We start from the raw sequence: 26,425 nt of genomic DNA on the forward strand, positions 1-26,425 counted from the left end.
GCCTCGCCTCGCCCCGCCCCAGTGCCCGCCCACAGCCCGGGACATTGCGCGCAAGCGTCCTCAACCCCAAGCCGGAAAAATTGCTCGGAAGCCGGTCTTCTGCGCGCAGCGCTGCGAGGCAGGCGGGACCACCTCCTTCACCCGGGCACTCGTCTCAGCGGGTCTCCGCGGCCTGCAGGGAGCAGCTGCAGCTCCTGGGTGGATCTTGGAGCGGGGAGGAGGGCGGGAATTGGGATTCCACTGTGAACTGGGTGGCCCAGGAGGGGAGACGGGTCCGCTCCTTCGGCAAACCCGCTTCAGACTTATCAATGTGACCTGCATCTAGAAGAGGGACCGAAGCCTGAAGTCCGAGCTGCAGAAGGAAGAGGGTCCCCACTCTAGAGCTACACCTTCATCCCATCCCACTCTTGCCCTCGCAAATAGCGCCCGAGCCCGGAGGAGTCTCCAAGGGTCTCAGGCCTCCACGCTCCCCAGACCCATAAGTCCCAGGAAGCTGGAGCCGGGCTGGGGGCTGCTTTCTTGCCCACGTCCGCCTCCGCTTTCGTAATTAGCCCAGCGGGGACACGCAGATGCCCAAGGAGACTTTGGTCACCGTGAGGTGGAGTCACAGGCCTCGCCCCCAGCAGGGAGCGCTGGCCAGACGTCACCTGCAGCGGGTGCCCGCTCTGCCGCCCTCTCCCCGGTGCCCTTCTCCTCGGCCCGGCTCAGGATTTTGAGGAAAGATGGGAAAGTGGGTGGAGGATGAGAGTTGAAATGCCCAGCCCAAAACTTTGAAACAGAGGAAGACCGTCTCCCACATAGCTGTGACTTGCAAGGGGTATTTCTTACCCTTCCCCCATTCCCCGGTAATTGCCAGTTATTGAGCTGATGAAGGGACTGCCATCTATCCCCTGCCACGGCCGGGTCGCGGGGTGATAGGCATCCCCCTCCAAGGGCACCTGAGTGCGTCTTTTCCTCCAGCCTATTCTCGGAGGTTTGGGGCTGTTTCTTTTGGGGAAGTCCTTCCTGGGGAGCGGTGGTGGGGATTTCCTCTACCTGAAGCCAGGTTCCAGGGGAGCCCCACGCTCCCGGGGTATCGGCACAGCGCACTAATGCAGGCAAGGGAACGAGCATTCCCCGGCTCTCCAGCCTCCTGCTGCTAACCCGCGGTCGGGGCACGACGCCGGCCCTGGCCCTCGCTGGCCCTGAGCCGGACCCCCGCCCGGCCGGGTTATTGCGCAGTTGCGGGTGCCCGCGGGGCCGAGACAAACACCGAGGTCAGAGAGCACAGCCGAGCCTGGCGACGGAGGTGCGGGTGGTGGCTCCGGCTGCACTGCAGCCGCCCCGCGGGAGCCCGGGAGCCCGCGCCGGGAGCTGCGGTTTATTCACTTCTCCCTTTTGCTACTTCTCAACAGCGGCCCCTGAGGGCGCAGCGACGCAGGTCTCCCCGGTAGCTGCACACCCTACACACCACGGGGATTCTGAGACTCATCCCCGTTCCCCAAGCCTCGGTCTCCAAGTCTCCCCACTTTTCTGCCCCCCACACCCCACTCCTCGGCTTGCTGCCCTCCCCACTCCCTTCCGTGTCGCCGGCGCGTCCTCGCTCCCTCCCCGTGGCCTCCGCTCCTTTCACCTCTTGCTCCTGCTTGTCGCAATCACTGTACAAAGGGCCGTGGGCGGGAGTGGGGGGCGGGTGAGGGGAGCCGGGACCGAACTGGCTGTCTCTGCGGGGCCGCGGCCAATCCGGAGTGCACCCCCTCCCTCCCCGCGGGAGGGCCCTGGGCAGCCGCCGCGGCCCGGCGGAGCCGCGGCCAGAGCGGGGAGCTCGCCAAGGGGACCTCCCCGCCGCTGCCGCCCGCCGGGGGCTCTCCGGCCTCGCCATGCCGCCTTGGGGCGCCGCCCTCGCCCTGCTCCTGGCCGCGCTCGCCCTGCTTGGCCTGCTCGCCGCGCTGCTGCGGCGCCCCGGGAGGCGCGCCGTCGGAGCGAGGACCCTGCCGGGGGCGCAGGGCCAAGACCACGAGGAGGAGGTGGACGGCGCAGGCCCCGCGGACCAGTTCAGCGACGGGCGTGAGCCTCTGCCCGGCGGGTGCAGGCTCATCTGTAAGCCGTCGGCGCTGGCCCAGTGCCTGCTGCGCGCCTTGCGACGCTCGACAGCGCTGGAGCCGGGCCCGCGCTCCTGGCTCTCCGGGCCCCACCTGCAGACCCTCTGCCATTTCGTGCTGCCGGTGGGGCCGGGGTCCGATCTGGCCCGGGAGTACCTGCAGTTGGCGGACGACGGGCTGGTGGCCCTGGACTGGGTCGTGGGACCTTGCGCCCGGGGCCGCCGGGTCACCAATGCCGGGGGCCTCCCGGCGGTGCTGCTGGTGATTCCCAATGCCTGGGGACGCCTCACCCGCAACGTGCTCGGCCTCTGCCTGCTGGCCCTGGAGCGCGGCTACTACCCGGTCATCTTCCACCGTCGCGGCCACCACGGCTGCCCACTGGTCAGCCCCCGGCTGCAGCCTTTCGGGGACCCGTCTGATCTCAAAGAGGCCATCACTTACATCCGCTTCCGACACCCCGCAGCCCTGCTGTTCGCGGTGAGCGAGGGCTCAGGCTCGGCGCTGCTGCTGTCCTACCTGGGCGAGTGTGGCTCCTCCAGCTACATGACCGGTGCAGCCTGCATCTCGCCGGTGCTATGCTGCCGCGAGTGGTTTGAGGCCGGCCTGCCCTGGCCCTACGAGCGGGGCTTTCTGCTCCACCAGAAGATCGCCCTCAGCAGGTGGGTAACGGCGGCTGCAGACGAGCAATGGGGGAATAGAGGTTTGGGGCTGAGAAACGGCTCTGCCTGGTTTTGAATCAAACAGGTTTAGAGCAATTTGGGCAAAGTTTTCCTCACACACTTCCTGAAGCGTCCAAACCCTCTAGTCTGGACAGAATCAGGGAAGCAGGTTTAAAAGCCACAGACGGACAGCATCATTAGCTAGAGCAGGGACTCCTGACCTGGGGCCCCCTGGCCTCACTCACCTCAGCCCCACCGTGTCCTAGCAACCTGAGCACCTGCCCCACCCGCCACAAGAGGCAGCACCTGACACGGACATCGCTTAGTCCATAGCTTGTCAAATCAGCAAAGAGGGCTCTGGAAGCAGTTGTGACTGGTTATCTGTCCAGAATGTTTCCTCTGAGCCTGGAGGTGACAGGAATCAGAAATTTGGTGGTATTTGATTGATTAAAATTCTTTAGACCTGACAGATGTTTTGCATATTCCCAGGTATATACTCAATATTTAATGCAAAAATTTTAAGAGTATTTCAACATTTTTTTTAATCTCCAAAAAGAAAAGAATCTACCACCAGGGTGACAGGGGAGAATTTTCCACTGAGAAGGCCTGAGTGACATTCCCACAGCAAATAACCAGGCCTCTGCTTACACTGTTGTTTTCCTAGGAGATGGAAGAACGAGGTCAAAGACATGATGGCAGCAGTGTGGTGTGGCAGAAAGACCTGGGATGTGGGGTCAGACCCACTTGGGTTCAAATCCTGAATTTCCAGCAAGTTAGCTAACCCCTTTGTGCCTCACTTCCCTCTTCAGTTAAATGGAGTTTATAATAACCACTTCCCAAGGTGGTTATAAGCATGAAATAAGATAATGAAAGTAAGGGGCCTGGCACCAATACATGGTGACAATTGTGATTTCTCTTTCTTTCCTTGACCTATTTTGCCTCCTGTTCTAAGAAGGTCAACCCTGAGCTCAGCAACAGCCCATGTGCTACCATGGCAACCCAGAGCCGCTGGAACAGTCCAGGGGCAAGGTACTCTCACGTGGCTTAACTGCCAGTTTCCATCCCCAAATGACCACCCTCAGTACTGACCCTGGGCTCCAGCTGGAGGATAAGGTAAGGGAAGTGGAGAGGAAACCTGGGCCTTTAGGAACTGCCCTGCCCATGGAATTTTGGGATTGCCAACTTGGGGCAAGCCTCTTTGAATGTTTGCAGGAAACACCTATCCAAATTCAGCTGGCTAAGGCTGAATTAATCCAAATAAAGGACTGAGCTGCCCATCCTGGCCTCCTGATCAGGGTGCCAAGCCCTCTCCAGGGAGGTGGAAACAGCAAAGATGTACCTCTTTCCCAGAGCAGTTGCTCTCAGGCTCCCATTTGGGGCCTCACCCAATTAATTACACTCCCAGTCACTTCCTCCGCCATTCAGTCCTCTCTAGGAATACCTGCCCCACTGATCGAGGACACACTCATTTGTCATCAGCTGGATAGCATATTATCTTTTAAAAAAGCAGACAAACTAATACAACTTAAAGTAAGATGTTAATGTTGGGGGATGTCACTTGCTGGTTTGGATAGTCTGAGCCACTGAGTTCTTCCAAGAGAGGTTCAGGAGGTGACATTTCATAGCAGGTTCCCTACAGAGGGTCTGAAGATGAGGTCTGGAGGAGAGCTGTTGCAATAACTCAGCGGCTGTAAAGTCAAATGCTGCCCCAGGGCTGGGGAGGTAATGCCATGAATGACTGTCCTGGTAGAAACTGTAACACAGGAAGGAGGGAGGAAATACCCTGATTGTTGCCATGCCAGCCCATGTCGCCAGATCTCCCCAATCCCCTCGAGAAGCCAGATAGATGCATTTTACATGAAATCTCCTGATTTTAAATGATGGCAATGACATGGAAGTTTTTTAATACATTATATGGCCAAAGAAAGCCTCTGTGGTCAGAATCTGGCCTGTGGGCTGCCACTCTGTAACTTCTGCTGTCAATTTATTTTCCAGTTCTTTCCTCTCTTTCCTTCCTTCCCCATTCAACTTCTTTCTGCCAGGTACGCCACAGCCCTGGAGGACACAGTGGACACTGGAAAACTGTTCAGGAGCCGCTCCCTGCGAGAGTTTGAAGAGACCCTCTTCTGCCACACCAAGAGCTTCCCCATCAGCTGGGACACCTACTGGGACCACAACGACCCCCTCCGGGATGTGGACGAGGCAGCCGTACCTGTGCTATGCATCTGTAGCGCCGATGATCCTGTGTGTGGGCCCCCAAACCACTTTCTGCCAACTGAACTCTTTCACAGCAACCCCTACTTCTTCCTCCTGCTCAGCCGCCATGGAGGCCACTGTGGCTTCCTGCGCCAGGAGCCCTTGCCAGCCTGGAGCCACGAGGTCATCTTGGAGTACTTCCGGGCCTTGACTGAGTTCTTCCGAACGGAGGAGAGGATGAAAGGGCTGAGCAGGCGCCGAGTTTCGTTCCTAGGGGGCCGGCGTCGCTGGGGAACCCTGCCAAAGCGGGAGGTCTCTCCCTCTTCCAACCTGGAGGAGATCTTTAGCTGGAAGAGATCGTATACAAGGTGAGACCTGACCCAAGAACCCGCCAGCCCTGCGAGGAAGAAAGAGCTGGGCACGGCTGTGTCCTGAAAAGGCATTGAGGACTGAATGGGGCAGGCAGCTTCAGCTCTTTGCCCCTGATTCAGCCCCTTCTCTCTTAAGCTGGTCTGTGGAAAGAGATGGAACTTCAGCAAGCTAGCGTTCATTTGCCCCTGAGCAGAACTCCTGCCCAGGCCCTGCTCTACACATGCCAACGCATCCTGGTTCAGCAGCTGGGCATTCCCTGTCACTGTTCCCTGTCACCGACTTCATAAGCCAAAGAATATCTCCATGTACGTCCCTGGACTCAAGAGAAAATGCTCGCTCACAGCAAAGATACAAAGGAGATGAGTTTTGTGAGCCATTGGGCAGGTCTGTGCCACATAAATAATCAGCTCTGTGACGCTGGTTCTCAAGGTGGAGCCACTTGATGTAGTGAGGACAGGATGTTTGTGTCTCAATGCTACTTCCCTCGTTTTTTTCTGCGGCTGTGGCGCTCTGCTGACTTCATGTGGTGGCAGACGTGGAAGTGGCTCACAGAGCTAACGCGTCTTGCGTTGACTGTGAGATAGGCCCAGAGGCAGTAAGTGCTGTGCTGAGACTGGGTTGGGGAGGGCAACCAGCTAGACAGCGTGAACGCCTGCGTCTGGAATACCAAGGGCCAGTCTTTCGGTTGAGTTCTGCAAGTCCTGACTGGGAGTGGGGCTGATCTGGGGCTTCAGCCTAGGACCTCAAGACTTACTAGAGAGATCCCAAGGATGATCTTAGGAAGAGGAAATCCTCGCAGGGTCTGGTTGACCATGGCTCAAGGAGCCAGGCTCTCAGACATTCTAGCTGCTCCCTCCAGTACCATTTTGGGGGATTACTCCAGAGAGTTCTAGCGAGAGGTGTTTTTCTCCTGAGATGTGGGCTTTCTCTAAGTGGTAAAAGTATAAACCTCATATCTTAGGTGTTTTTTTGGTTAGTTGCCCTCTTTTCTGACACTACTACTAGCCTTTCCCTCTCCAGACCCTGGAGAGACATCTGGGACCAGAGAAAGCAAACAAAATTTCCAAGAGATTGGCTAGAACTGACTCAGTGATTTATGAATATTTCACATTACCATGCTTTTTCTGCTCAGTTATTCAAAAGGCCATCCATGTAGATGCAGGAAAAGCTTCCTCCTGGATCTGACCACTCAGTGACTGATAGGCTGTTTGGTTTTATGAGGACTAATGCTTAAGATCAGAGTAAAATAAGGCATTGTACAGATTGACCCACACCTTGGTTTGGATTAGGCCATTAAGCAATACAATAGGACATCCAGTTCCTCCCAGAAAATCCTTGCCCTGAAATTTTAATTGGTCATCAAGAAAGAAGGCACTTGTTTTGACAGGAAGCTCCATACTGGCCTCACAAATAGCAAAGCAATTTGAAGAAGGAGAGATGTTTACCAAAAGCCATATCCTAAGGCTTGGTATGAGGAACTTCTGGGGCCATGATTTTAGGTTTGGATAATTTTAGCCCATCCTTGTTCCTCTGGATCAAATAAAAAGAAACTCTGAACTATCCAAGAATCTAAACTGAAACGCAGACAACATTCAATTGTCTAAGGCACATTATCCTGTCATGAAAAAATTCCCTCCCTCCTTTCCCCACTTCTTGTTCCTCCTCCTCTATGTTCCTCATCTAACATTCTCTCACCATTTCTGAGCAGGAGAGATAATAAGGAAGTGAACCCTAAAGAAGCTGTTCTACTTCTGGTTAACGCCTGGGTATAAGGCTTGGCAAAGAAGAATTACTGACATCTGGCCAGCCCCCTCCCCCAGCATCTGGTACAGTGGGGATTTCAGCTTATTAGGTTTTGCAGTCCCATATGCAGGACCCTATAACCATTCAGAACTCACTGCAAAATGGGGAGCAGTCCAGTGGTTTTTAACCACCCCCACCCTCACCACCCAGGATTAAAGGGCCCCTAAGGGCTAAAATCCAGATTGTTTCTCTAGGCCAGATACCACGGGACTCTGGTTAAGATAATAGCTTTGGGAGAAATCATGGTTCCTTTTTTACAGGAAAGCCAGCTTGTGGGGTGGGGTGGGGGAGGAGATATATATATATATATATATATAAAATTTTTTTTTCCAGTTATAGTCTTAAAGCTCTGTGAACAGCAGAACAGCCCTTGTCCCTTGGATCCCCTTGGATCCACAGCCCTAATGACCTAAACCCTAAAGTATTTCTCCTCCATGCCCCTGTGCCAGAGGTACTCATAGCCATTCTCAGGAAGCTACCTCTCTCTCATCTTCTCATCACCATTTGGTGACATCGCTGCTTTTCAAGCCATTTTTGCCAAGAAAGCGTAGTTCCTGTTCAAGCAGGTTTGGGTGACCCTGTCCTTCAGTCTAACAATGAAGGAATCACCCAAATTGGCTCTGCTTTGGTTAATAGCTAATTATATGAAACCAGATGGAGGAACCCCAGGCACACATTCTGAGAGAAGGCATGGCCCTAAAAACGAAGTGACAAATTATGAGTTTGGGGAAGCAAGAAACAAACAACAAAACAAACAAAACCCAAAGAAGTACCACTGAGTTGGGAGTTTTCCAGGTAGCAAGTCTTTAGCAATCCTCTCAGGTCTCAATCACTTGCTTGCCTCCCTTTTGGTCTCTTCATTATTTATAAACACCTTCAAATGGTAAAGGGGGAAAAGAAAACACAATCCAATTACAATAAAGGAGGCATAATCTCAGACCTGAGTTATCTGTCTCCACCCACTGGATCAGAATGCAGGAAGCAGACAACTGCTTCTCAAGGTTTTCTTGAGTCCTACTAAGTTCTGACCTCTGATACCAAAGACTGTGCTAAGCTGTAACTTAATTCTCTTAAAGATTTAGTATTTTATGTATTTATGCATAGGTTTCCAAGGTGGCTTGGCCAGAGATGACAATAATAAAAAAACACAGCACCAAATCCTCATTTTGAGATGTCATCTCTGTTTTGAGTGAAGATATCCTTGCTAATACTTGAGTACTGTTAGAAAAGAGGTCTTGACACAGGAAGTGTCATCTTAGCTTTATATATAACCTCAAAACCACCCCAGAGTCAGAAGTTGCTCTGTACTCATCTTCCACCCAGACTGCAGGATCCTTTGTCAGTCAGTCACCCTCAGTAATGCCATGGTTTCTTCCTTTAGAAATGAACTTTAGTATAAAGTTCCCACCCTGCTTAAACAGGCAGAGATACTTGGCCACTTTGGCAGAACTTGCCAATGATACCAATGATTCAATGATACCAATGATCCTACAGCCAAGCCACAAAAGATGGCATCAGAAACTGTTTTCACTAGTTATGACAGTTTGTAGAGTTAAGATTAAGAAGTTATACCTAGGGAGTGTCCAAGTGCCCAGGGATGGAACGAATGCCTTAGGAAGCAGAAGGTCCCACATCATTGGTGGTATACACAAGCTAGACTGCTCCTAGGCACATATCATGGAGGGGACATGTGCTGAGAAATAAGGGTGGCCTACATTAGATATAAGGTCTCTTCTCATCTGAGAGTCGGTGACTGGAAATAATGCTAACGAGCTCAGTGGGTTGTAAAGACTTCTGGTTGGTTTATGGGCTTGAGGATCAGATCATAGACCTGATCCAAATTCTGGGAGTTGGGAGATGACATAAAGATTTTAATGAAAATAACCCTACCAAAGTGACCAGAGGATGTTTTAAGACATCTAATAATTATGCTTTGAAGTATCCAGGAAGAGCTAAAAGTTTAGAGGAAAAGTAGAATTTCATTAAAACAAAAAATAAAAGATATTAACACTTAAAAAACAAATGTCTCTGGCTCCTCCAGCCTTCCTGTGTAATAAGGTATCTTGCTCTAGTGTCTATCACTAGTGAGATTGAAGAAAAAATTCTCTCAGCTTGTTTGCCTCTGAATAATAAATTTCAGTCTCCCTGCAACAATGGCATGTCATTCTTTTTTAAATCTCCACAAACAAATGTGCTGTTTGTCTTCTTCTTAAGTCCTCTATGTACTGAGCTGTGCTTACCTACCTGTGGAGTTAACGGAGCCTCACTGCACATTCTCTATTTGCTGGTTGTTGCTTCACTTCTATAGATCTAGGCTTGTGTCCCCTAACACTGACCAGCGGAACCTCTGTTTAATCAACAACCAGGCCTCCTGCTCTGGGCTAATAATTTCCCAGCAGGCTCAAAATTCCCTGATCATCAGTGGTACCTACACAGAGATATCTTCCAGTGGGCAATTAGTAATTTGTGTGTTGGATAGAGCACTGAAATAGTTTGGAGATGTGGGTTCTAGTTTCTACTTCACTTGTGACTCATATGAGTTTGGGCAAGTTATGAGTTATTCCATATGCAAAGACTGAGACTGTGAATAGGCCTTAATTAAGGTCTGTTAGGCTATAATGAAATAGTAAAAGCAGATGGATCCCATTCTTCAAGCCCATTTAATTCCTCAACCAGAGCTCAAAGACCTCTACAATGAGGTGGCATCTGCTTTCAGATCAGAGTCTATATTCTGATTCTTGTAAGGCCAAGGATTTCCAGTTATTAATTCCACTGCAAAGTTGGGAAGGGCCTGGAAGAGCAGCACCTTTGAGGCTTACAAACTGGGTGCTGGGTTGCCCAATTGAGGACAAACTCTCCCCACCCCCTTCCCAAACACACACACACACACACACACATGCTCTCTCTCTCTGATAACCATGTTATGGCTAACAGGTTATACATTGGTTCATTTGTTCCAGCCAAAAACTATCTGCTTTCCTATTTCTTGTAAGTGATGGTCAGAAAGGATGTGACTTTTAAGATCTCAGTTAGTAGTGATGGGGCTAAAGACCAGAACCCTAAACCACTGCTCTTTATGCCATACTTTGCCTTTTCCTAGTCAATCACTGGCTAAGATGACAGTAAATAATGCTCATTTTAAACTCCATAATGTAAAGGGTGTTAACAAAAGGAGAAAGAATCTGTCTTCAGAGCTGCTGCACAACTCTTGTGGCGGAGCCAACATGAATCTATAAATGGCACCCCTAAAGTTATTACACAGCCTGCAATAAACAACACCCTCAGCAGCCTTGTCTCCCTCTTATCCGTAAGAACAAGTATCTGAAAGTATAATTAAAGTCACTAATTGCCTAGGACATATATAGGAAAACCCTGGTTTGGCAGCTGGCATCACTGAGATGTAGATGATAGCACTAACTTATAACCCTGGGGCTGTGGAGTTTATCACTGTGGTGATTTTTTAATTTATGTTAAAATTTCTTTTATAAAAAAAAATTTCTTTTATAGTCAGGTAGATATAGTATAGATATAGTCATGTAGATGATAGCACTAACTTATAACCCTGGGGCTGTTTAGTTTATCACTGTGGTGATTTTTTAATTTATGTTAAAATTTCTTTTATAAAAAAAAAATTTCTTTTATAGTCAGGTAGGATGGGCTTTAAACCCTAAGCATAACTCAGAGCATCTCTGATGTGTTTAGTCAATGACAGCATTTGTTTTGGGTTGCTGACATGGTAGAAGCACCTAACTCTCCATCCACTGTAGTTTGAACTGCTCAATTGTGGGGATAAAGCAGAAAGAACTCTTGTTTTTTAAACCTCCTTTTAACTCAACCAAATTCAAGGTGGGATGTTGGGAAATGCTGGAGATAGAACACCTGGAATCAAATCTTGGCTCTGCCACGTAGTTGTTTGACCCAGGCAAATTAAACACTACATAAATGCTAATTAATCTCAAAATAGCTCAGCATCAACATTCTAGGAGTTTAGAAGCTATGTTAAAAAGTTAAAAGTGCCATTTTTCTGATAGTCTTCTATTCAATAAAGTAGGTAATCTCAACTATACTTTTTAAAATGACAACACTTAAAACTATTTTCTAATAGAAAAAAACATATAAACCCCAGCCCAAGAAACTCCTTCCCTCCAAATTAAGCCTTCTGACAAAGTCATTTTAACAGGACTGGATTAGATACTCTACCCCATTCAGGGCTGAAATGTGATGATTTTCAAATCCGGGAAAACGAACCCAGGTGAAACCATCTTGTGAAGCTTTGTACAAGGTCCAAGAACTGCATACATCTATGTGTCCATGTGTCTGGGAGGAACTGTAGTTACACAGACCACAACATATGTCTATATAAAACTTAAGAACCTGCAACAAGCCATTAGAAGCTAAAGTAGAATCATCTCACATCCACAGCACAGTAGGCTGCTTCACTGTCTGGGCACACAGAATTCGAGGCAATTAGTCTAGAGGGTTTTAGTCTACACTAGGGAGCTCATTCTTACCCATAGCTTACTCATTTTTGTAACCCCCCAATGTACAGCACAGTGCCTGAGATTCAGTAATTACCTAGTAAATAGTCACTGAACTGAAATATACTTTATCTTTATGGGAATACAATTACTTAAAAAAACTGAGCAGACACTCTGTGTACTAAAATTACTTTATTACAGTTGATTTTTTTTAAACATTTCCTTTGCTATGATACAAAGGATACTTACAAACAAAATATTACATATGACCTTGTTTTCGCTCTTATGTTCTGACAACTTGGTAACAGCTTTAAATGCACAATCTATACAATTAATACAGGTTATATATGAACTATAAGGTATGTTGAACCAGAAGAATACTGACAATATACTGTACAATAAGCCTTACCAATTAGTGCTGCGGACCATTTCTACCAAAAGGAAAATGCACATCTGTACAGTCACCTTTACCAGCTGGTGCTGACAGTGAGGGAGAGGCTTCTTCCCCATTGCAACCCTTGATAAGCCTCCCCTGTGGGTGTCTGTTTGGTCCGAAAATTAAGAGGACTGTGTATATTTAAAATTAGTCTCCGGTAAAGTGGCAGAACATCACTTTCAACATGATAATCTCTTGCCAAAAAAATCAGTCCTAGTTTTAAAAGACCACAGGTCCTTTGTCCACCATGAAAACCCTACAGGCTCAAGGGCTTTAGGAGATGAGAAGATGAAGGCTGCCAAAAAAGGAGGCAAGAAACCAAGCCAAAATCTAGGTCTTGCAAAATCATCATTTTTCTTCCCTTCACCAAAGGGAACTAGAAATGTACAAATTCATTGATGAACCTCAATGATAACATATCAGTTAGCTGATAACCCTCATTTTATCTGGACCCCTGACTTGTGGGAATAACTGAAAGAGATTGTGAATAATATATACCACTTTTAGAAAAGAACCTCTTGTTTAGTTAAAATATTCCCTTTAGCCACCAAAGCTGGTCCTGGGCTATTACAGGTGTGCATTCATCTCTCAATGGTCTACTCAGAAATGATAAGGTTACAGCTTTTTTTCTTTTCTTTTTTCTTTTTTTAAATAAAAAAGCAATTGACTGAAGCATTTTTCTTTTTTTAGGTAAATAGCAAAAATAAAAATAAAAACCAACCCTGGCATTTGCACAAATAATGCAAATGGAGCGATATGGCCTTTAAGGTAATGGGTTAGTAGAAAGGAAGAGAAGTGAAGAAAATCCAGAGAAAATGATGTACTGATTTTTCTTTTTAAAAATTTCTACAATACATGTGCAAAAAAAATCATGCTGGTTGAGGAAAACAAAAGTAAATGAGTATATAAAACTAAAATCATAAATAATATGTTTGGATGACTGGTAAAAGCAGAAACCAACCTGGGTTACAGAAAGGATTATACATTCAAGATGCTCTTAAACCCAGTGGGATAACTTATGTTAAAACTGTGTTAATAGTTACGTTAAAAATCTCAAGTTTGTTTTTAAATCTTCACAATACAAGCAAAGCTGTTTTAAAATATACACTATACATATTTCTCATAGTCTCTCCAACCTCATTAATGCGCATTAGGCTATCTTTTTCATGTACTAAAACAAGGGGGTTTTGAAAGCTAAATTGCTCAGAGTAACTCATCCATTATTTAAATGTTTAAGTTTTAAATGGGTTAAAATTTTTAGCAGACGTACATAAATAGGATTTAGCAACACAAGTGTTAATAAAAAAACTCTAAAGCACTTACAAATTATCAGGTTGAAATAGTCTCGGGAACTTATGTGCACTATACTTCAAAATGTTATTTACATCAGACCATCACTTTTGTAAAAATTTTCCTAAAAAATAAAAAACAAAATAAATTTGGAGAATTAACCCACTCTAACCTAGCAGAGAAGGATCATAAAAGGAGAGGTAAAACAATAACAAAATTATCTCTTAATAGAAATCCCACATATCCCTCTCTACTTGGATTTTGCCCTATGAAACCATCTGCAATTCCTAATAGGCTCATTTATCAAGTGGCAAGATAACGTGGTAAAATACCTTGTCAGATAGATTACTGGCCTCGAGTGGACTTCCTAAAAAAAATTTTCCTACCTGTGTCTCCTGCTTGGATTATTTTAGGACACGTGTATGTAATTAATTGGAGGGGCACTCTAAGTAGGCACAACTCCCATTTAATGTGGAATAAAAGGTCTGACATAAAATGCTGCTGGGAAGAAGGGGTGGTGGTTTCTTTGATACTATGAAATGCAAGAAAGCACATTTGGAATAGGCACCAAAAAAGAGCTTTCTGGCAACTTACCAGGGGCAGCCAACATCTTAATAAACTAAATATACTTGTCTATGACCAAAGAAGGGTTAGAAGGGTTCCAATATTTCCCCCCAGGTTTGTTTGATATGTGCCCAATAGTCACATGGCCAGCTGGAATCTGCAAACATTAAGCAGTTCCATCCTTTCAAATCACATAATTCATTCCATGACCATGTGTAATTTATAGAAACAATGATGTTCATGCTGAGGCAATGTATTTGAGGGCTCAGAAAAAGCAAACTGTGCCACTGAGAGAAACCTGTTCCCATACAACTGGTCTTCATGCTTTCAAGTGGCCCAAATATACCCTTGATGCTAAGCCAAGCCATGCAAAAGCGAAGAGTACACACTTTTCATTAACACTGGTATCTCATTTCTAAACTTCACTGACCTCAGAGTTGCCAAAGAAACATGAGTAATGAAGGCACACAAATGAAGGTTCATGGATTTAAAAAAATGCAATTCCCTCATCTATGTTTACCAGCTTTAATGACAAAGAAATTGTCAAAGGATTGACAAAGGAATACATGTAATTCTGGAAATAGGAAAATGCTCCAGAAATGGGATCAATGTGCCAGTAATAAGCATAGTTCATTTCATTTGAAAATTCAGCGAGAGCCCAATAAACAATTCCAAGCCATAATGTTATCACCTGCATAATTTACATAAACATTAAAACCCTTGCACTTTATAGACAAAACACACTTCTGTAAACATGGCCACTGGGGGAGGGAGGTTCCCTACCTCATTCATGATTGAGGACATGTAATCATTGTATTAAATAAAATGACTTTGCTTCAAAAGATTTTAAACCTGACCAATGGTTGAGCTTAATTTCTCCCTGTTTAACAACACTGAAGCATTAATTCTAAAAATGTTACCTAGGATGGTTTCAGGGTTAGATGCTAGGACCACAACTGGCAATGACAGCAACTCCTCTCTAGCTGGCACAGACTTATAAACTTTAGTACAAAAACAAAAAAATACAGAAACTAGGTCAATTTGTTAGCTAAATATTTACAGATAATTACATGATTTCTTCACTCACAATTGCTAAAAACTATGAGTGAAAAGGAAACTGTGCAGGTTGAATTACCCGTAATTTAGGGGGAATTCTGGGGTATCAAGATACCCTTTTCATTCATTCACAAGTCTCATCTTCTCTCTACTTTTTCATGGTAAACTACCTACAGATGTCCAGATTAGTATATCCAATGGGCATCCTGTTTCAGAGAGGATTAACCTTTTTCTCTATTTAAAGACTCTCTTGTACATTTAAAAACAAAACAAACCCAACACAATCAAACATAAACACACACACACAGACACATACACACACACAAGCTCTGAAACTTCAAAAAGTTCTGATTGCTGGGTAACAGTTAACAGTGATGGTGACATAGTAAATGGCTCCCCAGTTTTAATTCTCTGCCTTTATTTTCTTTAAAGGATATCTATTTTGGGGTGCGTGAGAGGGAAGTGCAAGTTTAAGAAACCCACAACAGGCAGATAAGGTGCATGCTAATTTACATATTTCTTATGATCTGAAGACTACCATTAGGCCAAATAGATTCTCTTCCCTTGCATGAGTGAAATTTTGGAAATCTGAATATAAACAAGGGAAGAATTAGTTAATGTGACTTTAAAGGGGGCTACCAGAATTCAGTAGAAAATATAAATGCACAATAAAGGAAGAGTTCTCAGCTTCACTTTCTTTTTCTAGACAGTGTTTAATAAAACTTCTTTACAAATTAAGTCACTTCCAATGTAGACTTACTGTAGTGATTTAATAAAAGTGCAGACAACATAACCAGACACACAGCAAAATAGACTTCAATCAGTAGTCCTTGCATACAAGAGGCAAGTCTGCTAAGTGTACAGCACACTCTTCATCCTTTAAGGAATCTGAGGATGGAAAATTTCCAGTTCTTAACAACTAAGAGTAAGTGAGTGCCTTTTAATAGGCAATGCTACAACCTGGTTGGGGGGCACTATGATGATAGATGAGGGAAAACAGAGAATTTGTTTCTCTTTAATAAGGATCTGTATTTTGGTAAGCAGCTCCAAGATGACAGCCCAAGTTTTAGATTTGTTCCTTAGAGAAAGCAGTTTTCTAAGAAATAAGAGCCTCCTCTTCCATCATTATAGGAGATTCACACTTATACACCTTAAATATATTATTTTCTGACTGGAATATACACTAGACACTTCACATTGTGAGCATGGAACAAAATGCAGGGCCATATAAACTACTTAGGAAAGGGTTGCAGTGTTGGGCCAAATCTGTGCTTGAAAAGTAGTGCCTCCGAAGGGGTGGAAGGTGCATGAAGAACTTACTATTAGCAAGCAAGAAGAGACAGCTAAAAGGAGAAAGCCCCTTGCCAATACCAAATCCTTCTCTCCCAGTGGCCATTTCCTGTTGATTTTATAGTTTAGGAGAACCTTAGATGCTTTAGCAGTAATTCCTTTCTTGGATGTTTTGGTCCTTAGCAAAATTTATAATAATTATTATCAATGGAGTAAAAAGGGTAAGAGGATCAATGGCACCACTACTAAGAAATATGCATGGAGTGCACATGAAGATTATGTGACTTATTGGTTCTTTTTATCTTTGCAGAGGAATCACCACCAGTGTTTTTAGTTTCCATGGTTCATTTCTCTCTGCATCACCTATCTTTCATTGCATCATGACACAAACTCACAGAAACACTAACTGGCTCCTTCCCCAGCACTATTTTACTGCATTGCAACTTATGGTTCCACATTTTACTTAACTTTCTTTCCACCCACTCAAGTGCTAAGAGGGGATTAAAACAGAAAAGATTGCATCTAATGACCACCTTCTCATAAATATCAACCCAGAGTACTCATTGTTAAGAAACACATGCATTCTTGCCTTAACTGAGGACTAAAATAATGAAACAAAATAACAGAACCTTAAGTGCCCTGATGGAAATGTACAGTATGAATTATATTCATCAATCTATACACACATATAGACACTCATATGTATATACAATATATACATACAAATGATAATAACTATACCAAAAATGTGCATATTTAACACAGTTTTTAAAAGCCAGTAGATTATGGTATAATACAATTTATTTCCACTAGTGAATGGCACAAATGGAGAAATGCAAAGGAGGTGTTTCAAGTACAATAAAGTCATTTTTCACAGGTGAAAATAAACAGTATTATTCCAGTGTCCAACACAATGTATTCTATAAAAGTTTAAAATGCCATTTAGTTAAAGAAGTAGAAAGCTACTAAAGTCTGCCTTATGGTCTGAAAAAGACACTCATAGCGTTTTCAATTTTTGAAAAGGGGGTGAGGAAAAATAGGTGGGAGTGGGAGAGAGTCAAGGACAGTTTCTTTAGTGTACTGAATGATGTTTACCTGATGTCTAGGCAGCTGAAAATCATAATGACTATGCTAAAAAGTTCAACTTACCAATAAATCCTTGGCCTAGAGTACCAAGCATATCATATCTGTGGGTGTGGCTTCAAATGCAGGACTACTCATCTCTAGGCACAGAAATGACTAAAAAGAATGGCAGCTCTGAATAAAACTAATAAAAACATATTTTCCAACTAACTTTATCTATATAATGAAAATACTTTGATACTTTAATTTGGGGTTAGAGCTGACTTTAATAAGGGGAAAAATATGTGCAAAAGGAAGGGAACCCCATTAGGAACAATATATTTCAAGGTATGAGGTTTTGCATTTTTCTAATGCTAACTTAAAAAAGGGAGAGACAGTGAACACAAGAAACTTTTACTGCCAAGCTCTGGATACCAGACATAGCATTTACGACTTTCTGATATGCTGGACAAATATCCCATACTTTTTATTTTCTTAAACACATATATATCAAGTGAACACCAACAATGGGGAAGAGGTAGTAGTAATTTGATCAAATGTTGATGTCTGTACACTGATTCAGAAAGTGCCTGCTTCTTTCTTCAGAATCTCTCAAAACCTTTCAAATTTTCCTGCTACAAGCTTTACTCTTTGATAATTCCTACCATGTATGATATTCCTCAGAAGTTAGATCTTGCAAACACACACAAATCAATTAAGTTGAACCATTTTTGCAAACTATATATATTTTAATTAAAATGAACTTAATGGAATAATCCAGGTATAGTCATGGCCTACATGTAAAACTGGTTGCCACACAATTAAATCAGATACAAAGACCTACTGGATAGACATATGGAGTCAGTATTCAATCACAATTTTACAAGTACATATGATCTGCATGAACTCAATAACTCAATTTGACTAATTTAAGTCCACAAGTGGACTTTAACATGTATTATTGGTAGTATTTTTTATTTTAAAGAGTTTTGTATGTAAAACTGAGCTGCACTCCTATTCCATGCCTCCAGTAGTATAGAGGGGCCAGACCTAATAAGAATTTTTTTAAAGGTATCAAATTCATATTTTTGGACATTAATTTTAAAGCTCTCTCCTATCATTTTCCTCCAAATAGGTAAATATCTCAATTTGTTTGAAATACTGTATAATAGGTGAATGCAAAATGATAGAAAATTAAAAGCTCCTTTCATTAGATAGACAAGAAGTACATGTCACGTTCACCTAAAAACTGGTGATCTCAAGCATGGCCAAGAGGACAATGTACCGGAGTGCTACCTGAAACACTGCCTAAAACTGTGTGTGAATTCTACTGTGATCTTGGTTTTTAAAAAATTTACATTAAAATATTAATTTTTCTTCTAGTTACCTTTAAATGAATGCCAGAAACTCCTAAAGGGGAGGATTCATGGAGATTAGACTGACATACCTGGGGAAGACTTAAATTTTGTTGAGAAAGCCAATATTTCAACAATTATAGATTACTGTTTGGTCATTAGCCTGGTCTAGGTGAAGAGTATCATTGAGAGGGACTCAGAAAATTCTACCTTGGAGTTCTCTGACTATTACAAAAAGCAGGATCCAGAGTCAGCAGCAAGGGTTCTTCAAGACAAGGGAGGGGTCAAGACAACTTGTAAGAAACTCTGATTTATCACTGAAAAGAAAGTTTTTTTCCTTCAAGTCATACTCACAGCTTCCTACCCACCTTCAACTCAATTTCCACACTAGCAGTGGAATACCAAGTAACATCTAACTTTCAGCATTGGGTTGATCCTTCATTGCAAAACAAAACAGAACAAAACAAAACAAAACACGCCCCTCTGTGGGAAAAAAAAAAGTTAGCGTTTGTCAAGAGATTCCCTGACCACTATAACTTACTTTACTTTTTTTTTAAAATTTGCCAAACTTGCTAGTTCCTTTTCAGTAGTACTTTAGCACTGAGGCTAGAGACTTCTGGAAGTGGTGTTTCCTGTTGTGTGATGTTAACATGATGCCAAATGGTCACTAAGTCTCAAGGAACTAGAAGTTTGTAAAGTATTGCAGCAACAAAAACAGCAATTAAAAAAAAAAAGAAAAAAAAAAAAAGAGGACCTGCACATGCAGCAAAATCTACAGTGGTGATGAGGATTAGTCAGCAGCTGGTAAAGTCATTGGCTCAGTGACTCCTGGTTCACTATGGCAACTAAGCATTTAAATAATTGGCTATTCTACTTGTAAACAGGAAATCCCATAAGCCAAAAGGGGTAATCAAATTATGTCTATGTAGTGTGGTGAGAATTCCAATAGATGGCAGTTTGCAAATATGGCATCATTCAAAACTCTCTGGCATTTGATTTGTATTGGCTATATGTTCTTTGTTTCTGTACAAAGTAAAAGTACTGTTTGGGGTCTTGGGAGTTATAGAGCTTAGCTAGGATAAGATATCACAGTATAAGCAACAAAATGTCAGGATATAGAGGCTTCATCTCTTCACTATGCTGCTGAACATACCCACCATATGAACTTTCAGGGGTCTCTCTCACCCTTCTGGTCTTCCCCTTTAAAGGCTCACAGGTTCGTTGATGCAATTCCCGCACAACTTGTCATCTCCTTACACCTCCCATCTCACCATGCCACAAAAAAGGCACAATTGAATGGACCAAAAAAAAAAAAAAAAAAAAAATCACTGACAAATCTATGCAGCATTCAGAAAAAGAACTAAATTGTTTTCTACTCTCTGAAAAAGTCAATGGAACCCTTTAGTGTTCATGGATTTCCACATTCTTTTTCACTCCAAATGAGGCTGAGAAGTCAGACCAATTTAATAAAGAAAATACATTGGTGAGGGGACACAGATGTGTTTCCATAATAACTTGTTTCAGCATATGCTGCCTGCTGTGAGTAGCTTATAAGAATTTGGGGTATGGAGAAAGGCTTTAGATTTTTTCACGACCTTCTTAGGATATAATTGCCCCAAAGTGATGACTCAAGACACATTCCTGCATTCTATTTTTGCAGTGTTCAGAAAATACCCCCTAACTAGCCAATTTCTTGTAACCACATGCTTGAGATATGTGTGTGTGTGTGTGTGTGTGTGTGTGTGTGTGTGTGTGTGTGTATGTATATGTATACACACATACATATCTATTCCCCTTTTCAAAATTTCTCCGAAAGTTAAAAAACAAAAACAAAAAAACAAAACCCGGCAGCCAAATACTATGACATCTCAATTAGTAAACACAAAACAGAACGCTTTACAAAAATGAATAAAATATACCATATGCACTCAGCTTCCACACTGTAGTACCCAAGTGAGGAGGCTGCTGTGACGATGTCTGTAGGCAGTTTCTTTTGGCAGACAGCTCCAGCGGAATTGCCACTCTCAATTATTAAGTTATGTATAAGACATGTGTGACCCATTGGATATTTGTGAAGTGACACTCGTGCTTCTGCTCATGCCCTGCTCCGTCCGTCCCCCAGAAGCTGTCCGCCTTAGAGCCTGAGGGCTATTGCGGACTCCCATACTGCTACCTCGAGGTACCCCTTGCATTGGCCCTGAGGGGTGACCCCACGGCTGGGGTCCACCTTGCATTGGATGGCCCCAAGCCTGTGGTGGGCCACCCATGGGATGACCCCAGTGAGGTCCTGGACCCCCAGTAGGATTGTGAGACCAACCAGAAGCTCCTGGGTAGCTGTGGCTGAATGCCTCAGGGGAGAGATTAGAAAGGACCATGTTACTAAAACCTAGTCTCATGCTTTCAGAGTCAAAGGCTTCAATTTCTCTGGCTTGACGTTCCAGCAGGCTTCGTATTCGTTCTGTGCGTTCATTCTGCAAAGCCAACATTTCTTCTTCAATCTGATGGGGGTTAGGAGGAGAGAAGCAAAAAGAAAGCTGATTTATTTTTTAATATCTACAAACTAAGGAAGTGATAATTACTCAGCTTTGAAGTGAATCATAAAAAAGTTCCCTCTGGCTATTTTATGGCTGTACATTCAAAAATCAAAGAGATGTACTATAGAAATAATACATAATTTATATTTCTAAAATGTGTAAAATCAAGTTCTTAAAAGCAAAGGCAATAACCTCTACTGAAATAATAAATCAAGGCAATTATCACCAATGGCTACTAAATCATTAGGTAAAACACTGAATAAAAAAAAAGTGGGTGAAGGGAAACTAGCTTCATCAGACACAGCAAAATCTCACTCTAATAAAATAAATGTGGGGGACTTTCCTGGTGGTGCAGTGGTTAAGAATCCGCCTGCCAATGCGGGGGACATGGGTTCGATCCTTGGTCCGGGAAGATCCCACATGCCACGGAGCAACTAAGCCCGTGCACAACAGCTGAGCCTGCACTCTAGAGTCCCAAAGCCACAACTACTGAGCCCACATGCCACAACTACTGAAGCCCGTGCGCCTAGAGCCCGTCCTCCGAAACAAGAGAAGCCACCGTAATGAGAAGCCCACGCACCAGAACAAAGAGTAGCCCCCGCTCGCAGCAACTAGAGAAAGCCTGCGCACAGCAATAAAGACCCAATGCAGCCAAAACTAAATAAATAATTAAATAAATAAGATTAAAAAATAAAATAAATGTGGTATTGGTGTAGGGACAGACTATTAGTGAAACAGAAATAAAGATCTCAATTTGTAGGTTTTTAAAGCAGGACAAAAGCATTAATTAATTAATTAATTCAATGGGGGAAAAGATGGATTCTTAAACAAATGACACAGGCACAATTGGCCAACCATCTGGAAGGAAATAAAAATGGCACCCCATCTTATACCACATTCCAGATAGACCAAAGCCTTAAGTGAAAAGCAAACAAACAAAAACTAAAATTTTCATTAAAAAGTTAGTTTCTAGGGCTTCCCTGGTGGCGCAGTGGTTGAGAGTCCACCTGCCGATGCAGGGGACACGGGTTCGTGCCCTGGTCCGGGAAGATCCCACATGCTGCGGAGCGGCTGGGCCCGTGAGCCATGGCCGCTGAGCCTGCGTGGTCGGAGCCTGTGCTCTGCAAGGGGATAGGCCACAACAGTGAGAGGCCCGCGTACCGTGCAAAAAAAAAAAAAAAAAAAAAAAAGTTAGTTTCTATATACCTAGAAATTAGTGGTTGGGTAGCCATCATCATCAGTTCTGAAAAACTGAAAGGTGTTACAAATAAATGTAGTTGACTATACATATATTTTTTAAAATGTAAAATAATTCATAATAAAGTCAAGAGAATGAAAAAAAAAGTTGATGGAGAACTTTTTTATGACTGGTCAAATTGATAATTGCCTAAACCCACTGATCAATATTAATGTCACTTAAAAGGGGGACAGCTAGACATTATGTATCTTTTGATGTGATGCAAAAGGAAGTACACAGTAACCCTCATGAAAATTCCTTGCAAAAATTAAAAACTGAATCTAAATATAATCATGCCTCTGGATCTCATTACCAGTTTATATAGGAAATATGAAGTAAAAATGAGAATACATTAAACGACACCATGAGGACGCAATCAGCCAAATCCAGATTTTGAGAATTCCTACAGAACAAATGATCCAATCCAAATGGAGGGAAAAAAAAAGTGTAGGGGAGAGGGCCCTATTATAGACTAATTAACTTAAAAGACAATTAACCAAAGCAATGTCTGGACCTTGTTTGGGCCCCAATCCAAATAAGCCAACTTAAAGAAGACATTTCTGAGATAACAGGAGAAATTTAGGCATGGACTGAGTATGAGGTAATATTTAAATTTTATTATCAATTTTGTTAAATATTATGATGGACTTATGATTATATTAAAGTAAAAAAGTCCTTATCTATATTTAGGAGTGAAATGATGCTATGCTAGAATTTGCTTTAAAATATCCCAGACAGAAGGCAGAGGCAAGGCACTGAAGGAAAGATGGAAGACTACCAGGCTACCAAGGAGACTGCTTTTGTTGTTGATGAAGTGAGCAACATTGTAAAAGAGGCCATAGAAAGAGCCATTGGTGGCAATGCCTATCAGCACAGCAAAGTGAATCAGTGGACCACAAACATAGTGGAGCAAACCCTAAGCCAACTCACCAAGCTGGGGAAACCATTTAAATACATTGTGACCCGTGTAATCATGCAGAAGAACAGAGCGGGATTACACATGGCAAGTTCCTGCTTCTGGGACAGCTCTACTGATGGGAGCTGCACTGTGCGATGGGAGAACAAGACCATGTACTACATTGTCAGCGCCTTCGGGCTGTCCTTTTTTTTTTTTTTTTGCGGTACGTGGGCCTCTCACTGTTGTGGCCTCTCCCGTTGCAGAGCACAGGCTCCGGACGCGCAGGCTCAGAGGCCATGGCTCACGGACCCAGCCACTCCGCGGCATGTGGGATCTTCCCGGACCGGGGCACGAACCCGTGTCCCCTGCAATGGCAGGCGGACTCTCAACCACTGCGCCACCAGGGAAGCCCCAGGCTGTCCATTTGACCACCTCGTCCAGCCTGTGATTTTCTCCTTTTGTCCCAACGTTTCTCTACCATCTTCTAACCACCAGCCATCTAGTCAGTGATCACCTGTCTCACTCTCTTTAAGTGTGTTTTTGTGGCACTCTCAAAATGCAGAGAAAAAAACCAAATAACCACACTGTTCTGTGACCTGCACATCCTAAGTCAGAGGAATCATCACTGAAGGTAGTCAGGAGCCTGTCCTAACACTTGTCTTAACTTTGAATGTTTCTTTTCAAAGGTGCTAAAAGCCTAAATCTGCTAAGCGTGAAACTTTCTCTAATCTGAAATGATTCAAACACACTAATTTTCCATACTTTGTACTTTTGTTAGAATAATACATTATTTTAATTAAAAATATATATATATCCCAGACATTCTTTCCCCCAAGAGTGTGTGTGTGTATGTGTGTGTGTATGTAGTGGGGGGAATAGATAAGAAAATATTAGCAAAATACTGATAAATGTTGAAGCTGGGTGATGAGTACTTGGAATTTCATTGTACTAAGTCTCCCTACTTTTGTATATGTTTGAAAATTTCCATGAAAAAAAGTTTTTAAAAGATAGGAAAAAAGAGAATTTGTAAAGGAGCATTAAATAATCATGTTTCAAGATATTTGAGAACTTAAGGCAATAGTCATACTGCTATCTGTAGAAATCTAGCTCAATAAATGTTTACTTTCTATGTGTCATTTTTAAGTGCCCTTAAGAAAAACACAGTTTAGCATGGGAAACACATGCAAATAAAAATTACAATAGAATATGGTAAGATGTAATAATAGATTTATAAAGTATAGCAGAAATACTAAGGGACGGAGTGATTCACTCTACAGGAGAAGGAGACTAGGGCAAAGAAGTCTTCTTAGAGGAGGTGGTAGAGACTGGATTCTGAAGGAAGAATACAAGTTTACCAGGAAGACAAGCAGAGGGGAAAATATTTTCAGCAGAGAGAACATGTGGGAAAACATGGACAAATGGTAAAAATAAGAAGTGTTTGGAGAATTACAGATCGGCCAGATGGACTCCAGTAAGAAGAGTTTGAAAATTATCGAAAGTTCTAAATACTAGTGTTACAAAGATTTAGAGAGGGCCATTCATTTGAAGATTGAAGGAGAACTTAGATTAAACATGAATGCTTCCTGTGAGGTAAAGACATCAAATTGTTAACTGTGGTGATCTCTGAGTGGAAGGATTAAGGACATTTCTGTTTCTCTATATTTCTCTATATTTGCCAGGTTTTAAAAAATGACTGTGTATTTATAAAATAATTTCCCCACTCTTTTCATATCTATAGATAAAATACCCAATTCTTTGGAATTAAACTTATCTCTAAGGATTCAGAGAACTTCAAATTTTTAAAGTATGTTATATGTAAAAAATTTTAAATCCATTTACTTAAAAGCACTTATTTTAATTTGAAGGATCTAATAAATGATGGGAAAGCACTCAGCATGTAACTGATCTGAATTCCTTGCATATAATCTGAAGGAAGCTCATGATAAAAATATTAAACACATTAATGCTTATGAACCTTTTATCCAGTAAGTACTGCTTCAATTTCGTTTGCTGATTAGTTTTGCCATTCAAGAAACTCAGAACATTTTTCAATTAAAGAAAAATAAAACCTAAGATTTGTGATAGGTTACACTAATCCCCATTTCTTTTAAAACATGTTATTTATTACTGCAAATTAGAAAGGTGGTTTCACTGGGTAGATAAAAGTTACCATACTTAAGACTTGAGAGGCTCTCTCGACCTATCTTCTTTGAAATCAAATGTGATATTTTTGTGTGAATATTTTCAGTTCCACAAAGAAAGATCCTGTAAGATGTTCCAGTCGTCAATTCTCACTTAAAAACTACCAACCATGTTTGTTGATACTTAAGTGAAATACTGAAAGAAAATTAATTGAAATGATAAAACTAAAAAATGAAAACATTTATATTTTGGAAATACTGCCACTTTTCATGCACATATAAAATTCACAGGGAATCAACTAGGCGCCAATAAAAAATAATTTTTTTTTTAAATTCATAGGGAATTTAACATTTATAGTTATGTTGTCATTTTGCTGAAAATTTTAATGTAAATGAAATATGAGAAAAGTCATAAAAGGACCTTATGTGAGTCAAGTGAGGCCTACTTTTACTTTGTTGGTGCCTCAACCTACAGGAACAACTCTTGGTTCATTTCGAGATTAAAGCAAACTTCAAAGAGAACTATTCATCATGAAACAAGTAATATTCACTCTGGTTCCACCTCTATTTATTTTCAGATTACTGTTTCTCATCTGTACAACGAGTAAGTGCCAAGTGCAGAAAATACAGCAGTTAAGATTTTTCAAAGTTTCTGTAGAGAGGATACCTGGGTTTGGTAGCTGCCAACTGATCCCAAACTGCTTTACATGCGTGTCACTTGAAATGTAAATATTAGCCCTAGTAGCAACTCAAAGCACTATAGATTCATCACCCTACTGTTCCTTTATTATCTGTCATACTAAATAATCTTATGTATTTTCCCTTATCAAAGTAATATAAACCACATTAAAAAAGTAAAATATAGGGAATTCCCTGGTAGTCCACTGGTTAGGACTCTGTGCTTCCACTGCAGGGGGCACGGGTTCATCCCTGGTCAGGGAACTAAGATCCTGCATGCCGCGTGGTATAGTCC

General features: G+C 42.8%; 2 protein-coding genes and 1 pseudogene across 7 annotated transcripts in view; 2 read left to right on the forward strand and 1 right to left on the reverse strand.

Annotated features, from left to right (window-relative positions):
• The first annotated feature begins 85 nt into the window (after nucleotides 1-85).
• Nucleotides 86-13,700, forward strand: ABHD15 (abhydrolase domain containing 15). Of its 2 annotated transcripts, none has more exons than XM_004312569.4 (2): nucleotides 86-2,740; nucleotides 4,783-13,700. In XM_004312569.4, the coding sequence occupies exons 1-2, from the start codon at nucleotides 1,860-1,862 to the stop codon at nucleotides 5,306-5,308; spliced, it is 1,407 nt and encodes a 468-aa protein (XP_004312617.1). In that variant the 5' UTR covers nucleotides 86-1,859; the 3' UTR covers nucleotides 5,309-13,700. The 2 variants fall into 2 exon arrangements, with proteins under 2 accessions (XP_004312617.1, XP_073653280.1); XM_073797179.1 differs by having other exon boundaries at nucleotides 4,736-5,283.
• TAOK1 (TAO kinase 1) overlaps nucleotides 11,767-26,425 on the reverse strand; it is a 149,109-nt gene continuing 134,450 nt past the window's right edge. For 3 of the 5 annotated variants that reach the window (XM_019926995.3, XM_019926996.3, XM_033847854.2), the window contains one exon: nucleotides 11,767-21,140. In XM_019926995.3, the coding sequence (XP_019782554.1) occupies nucleotides 20,679-21,140 (462 nt within the window). In that variant the 3' untranslated portion in view covers nucleotides 11,767-20,678. Of the gene's footprint in view, nucleotides 21,141-25,621; nucleotides 25,649-26,425 lie in introns of those variants that run through there. The other 2 variants (XR_002174758.3, XM_073797168.1) reach the window with 2 other exon arrangements.
• LOC109548626 (dynein light chain Tctex-type 1 pseudogene) lies at nucleotides 23,177-23,526 on the forward strand (annotated as a pseudogene).

Source organism: Tursiops truncatus, chromosome 20 (genome assembly GCF_011762595.2).
Source record: "Tursiops truncatus isolate mTurTru1 chromosome 20, mTurTru1.mat.Y, whole genome shotgun sequence".
In the NCBI taxonomy this organism is placed as follows: domain Eukaryota; kingdom Metazoa; phylum Chordata; class Mammalia; order Artiodactyla; family Delphinidae; genus Tursiops; species Tursiops truncatus.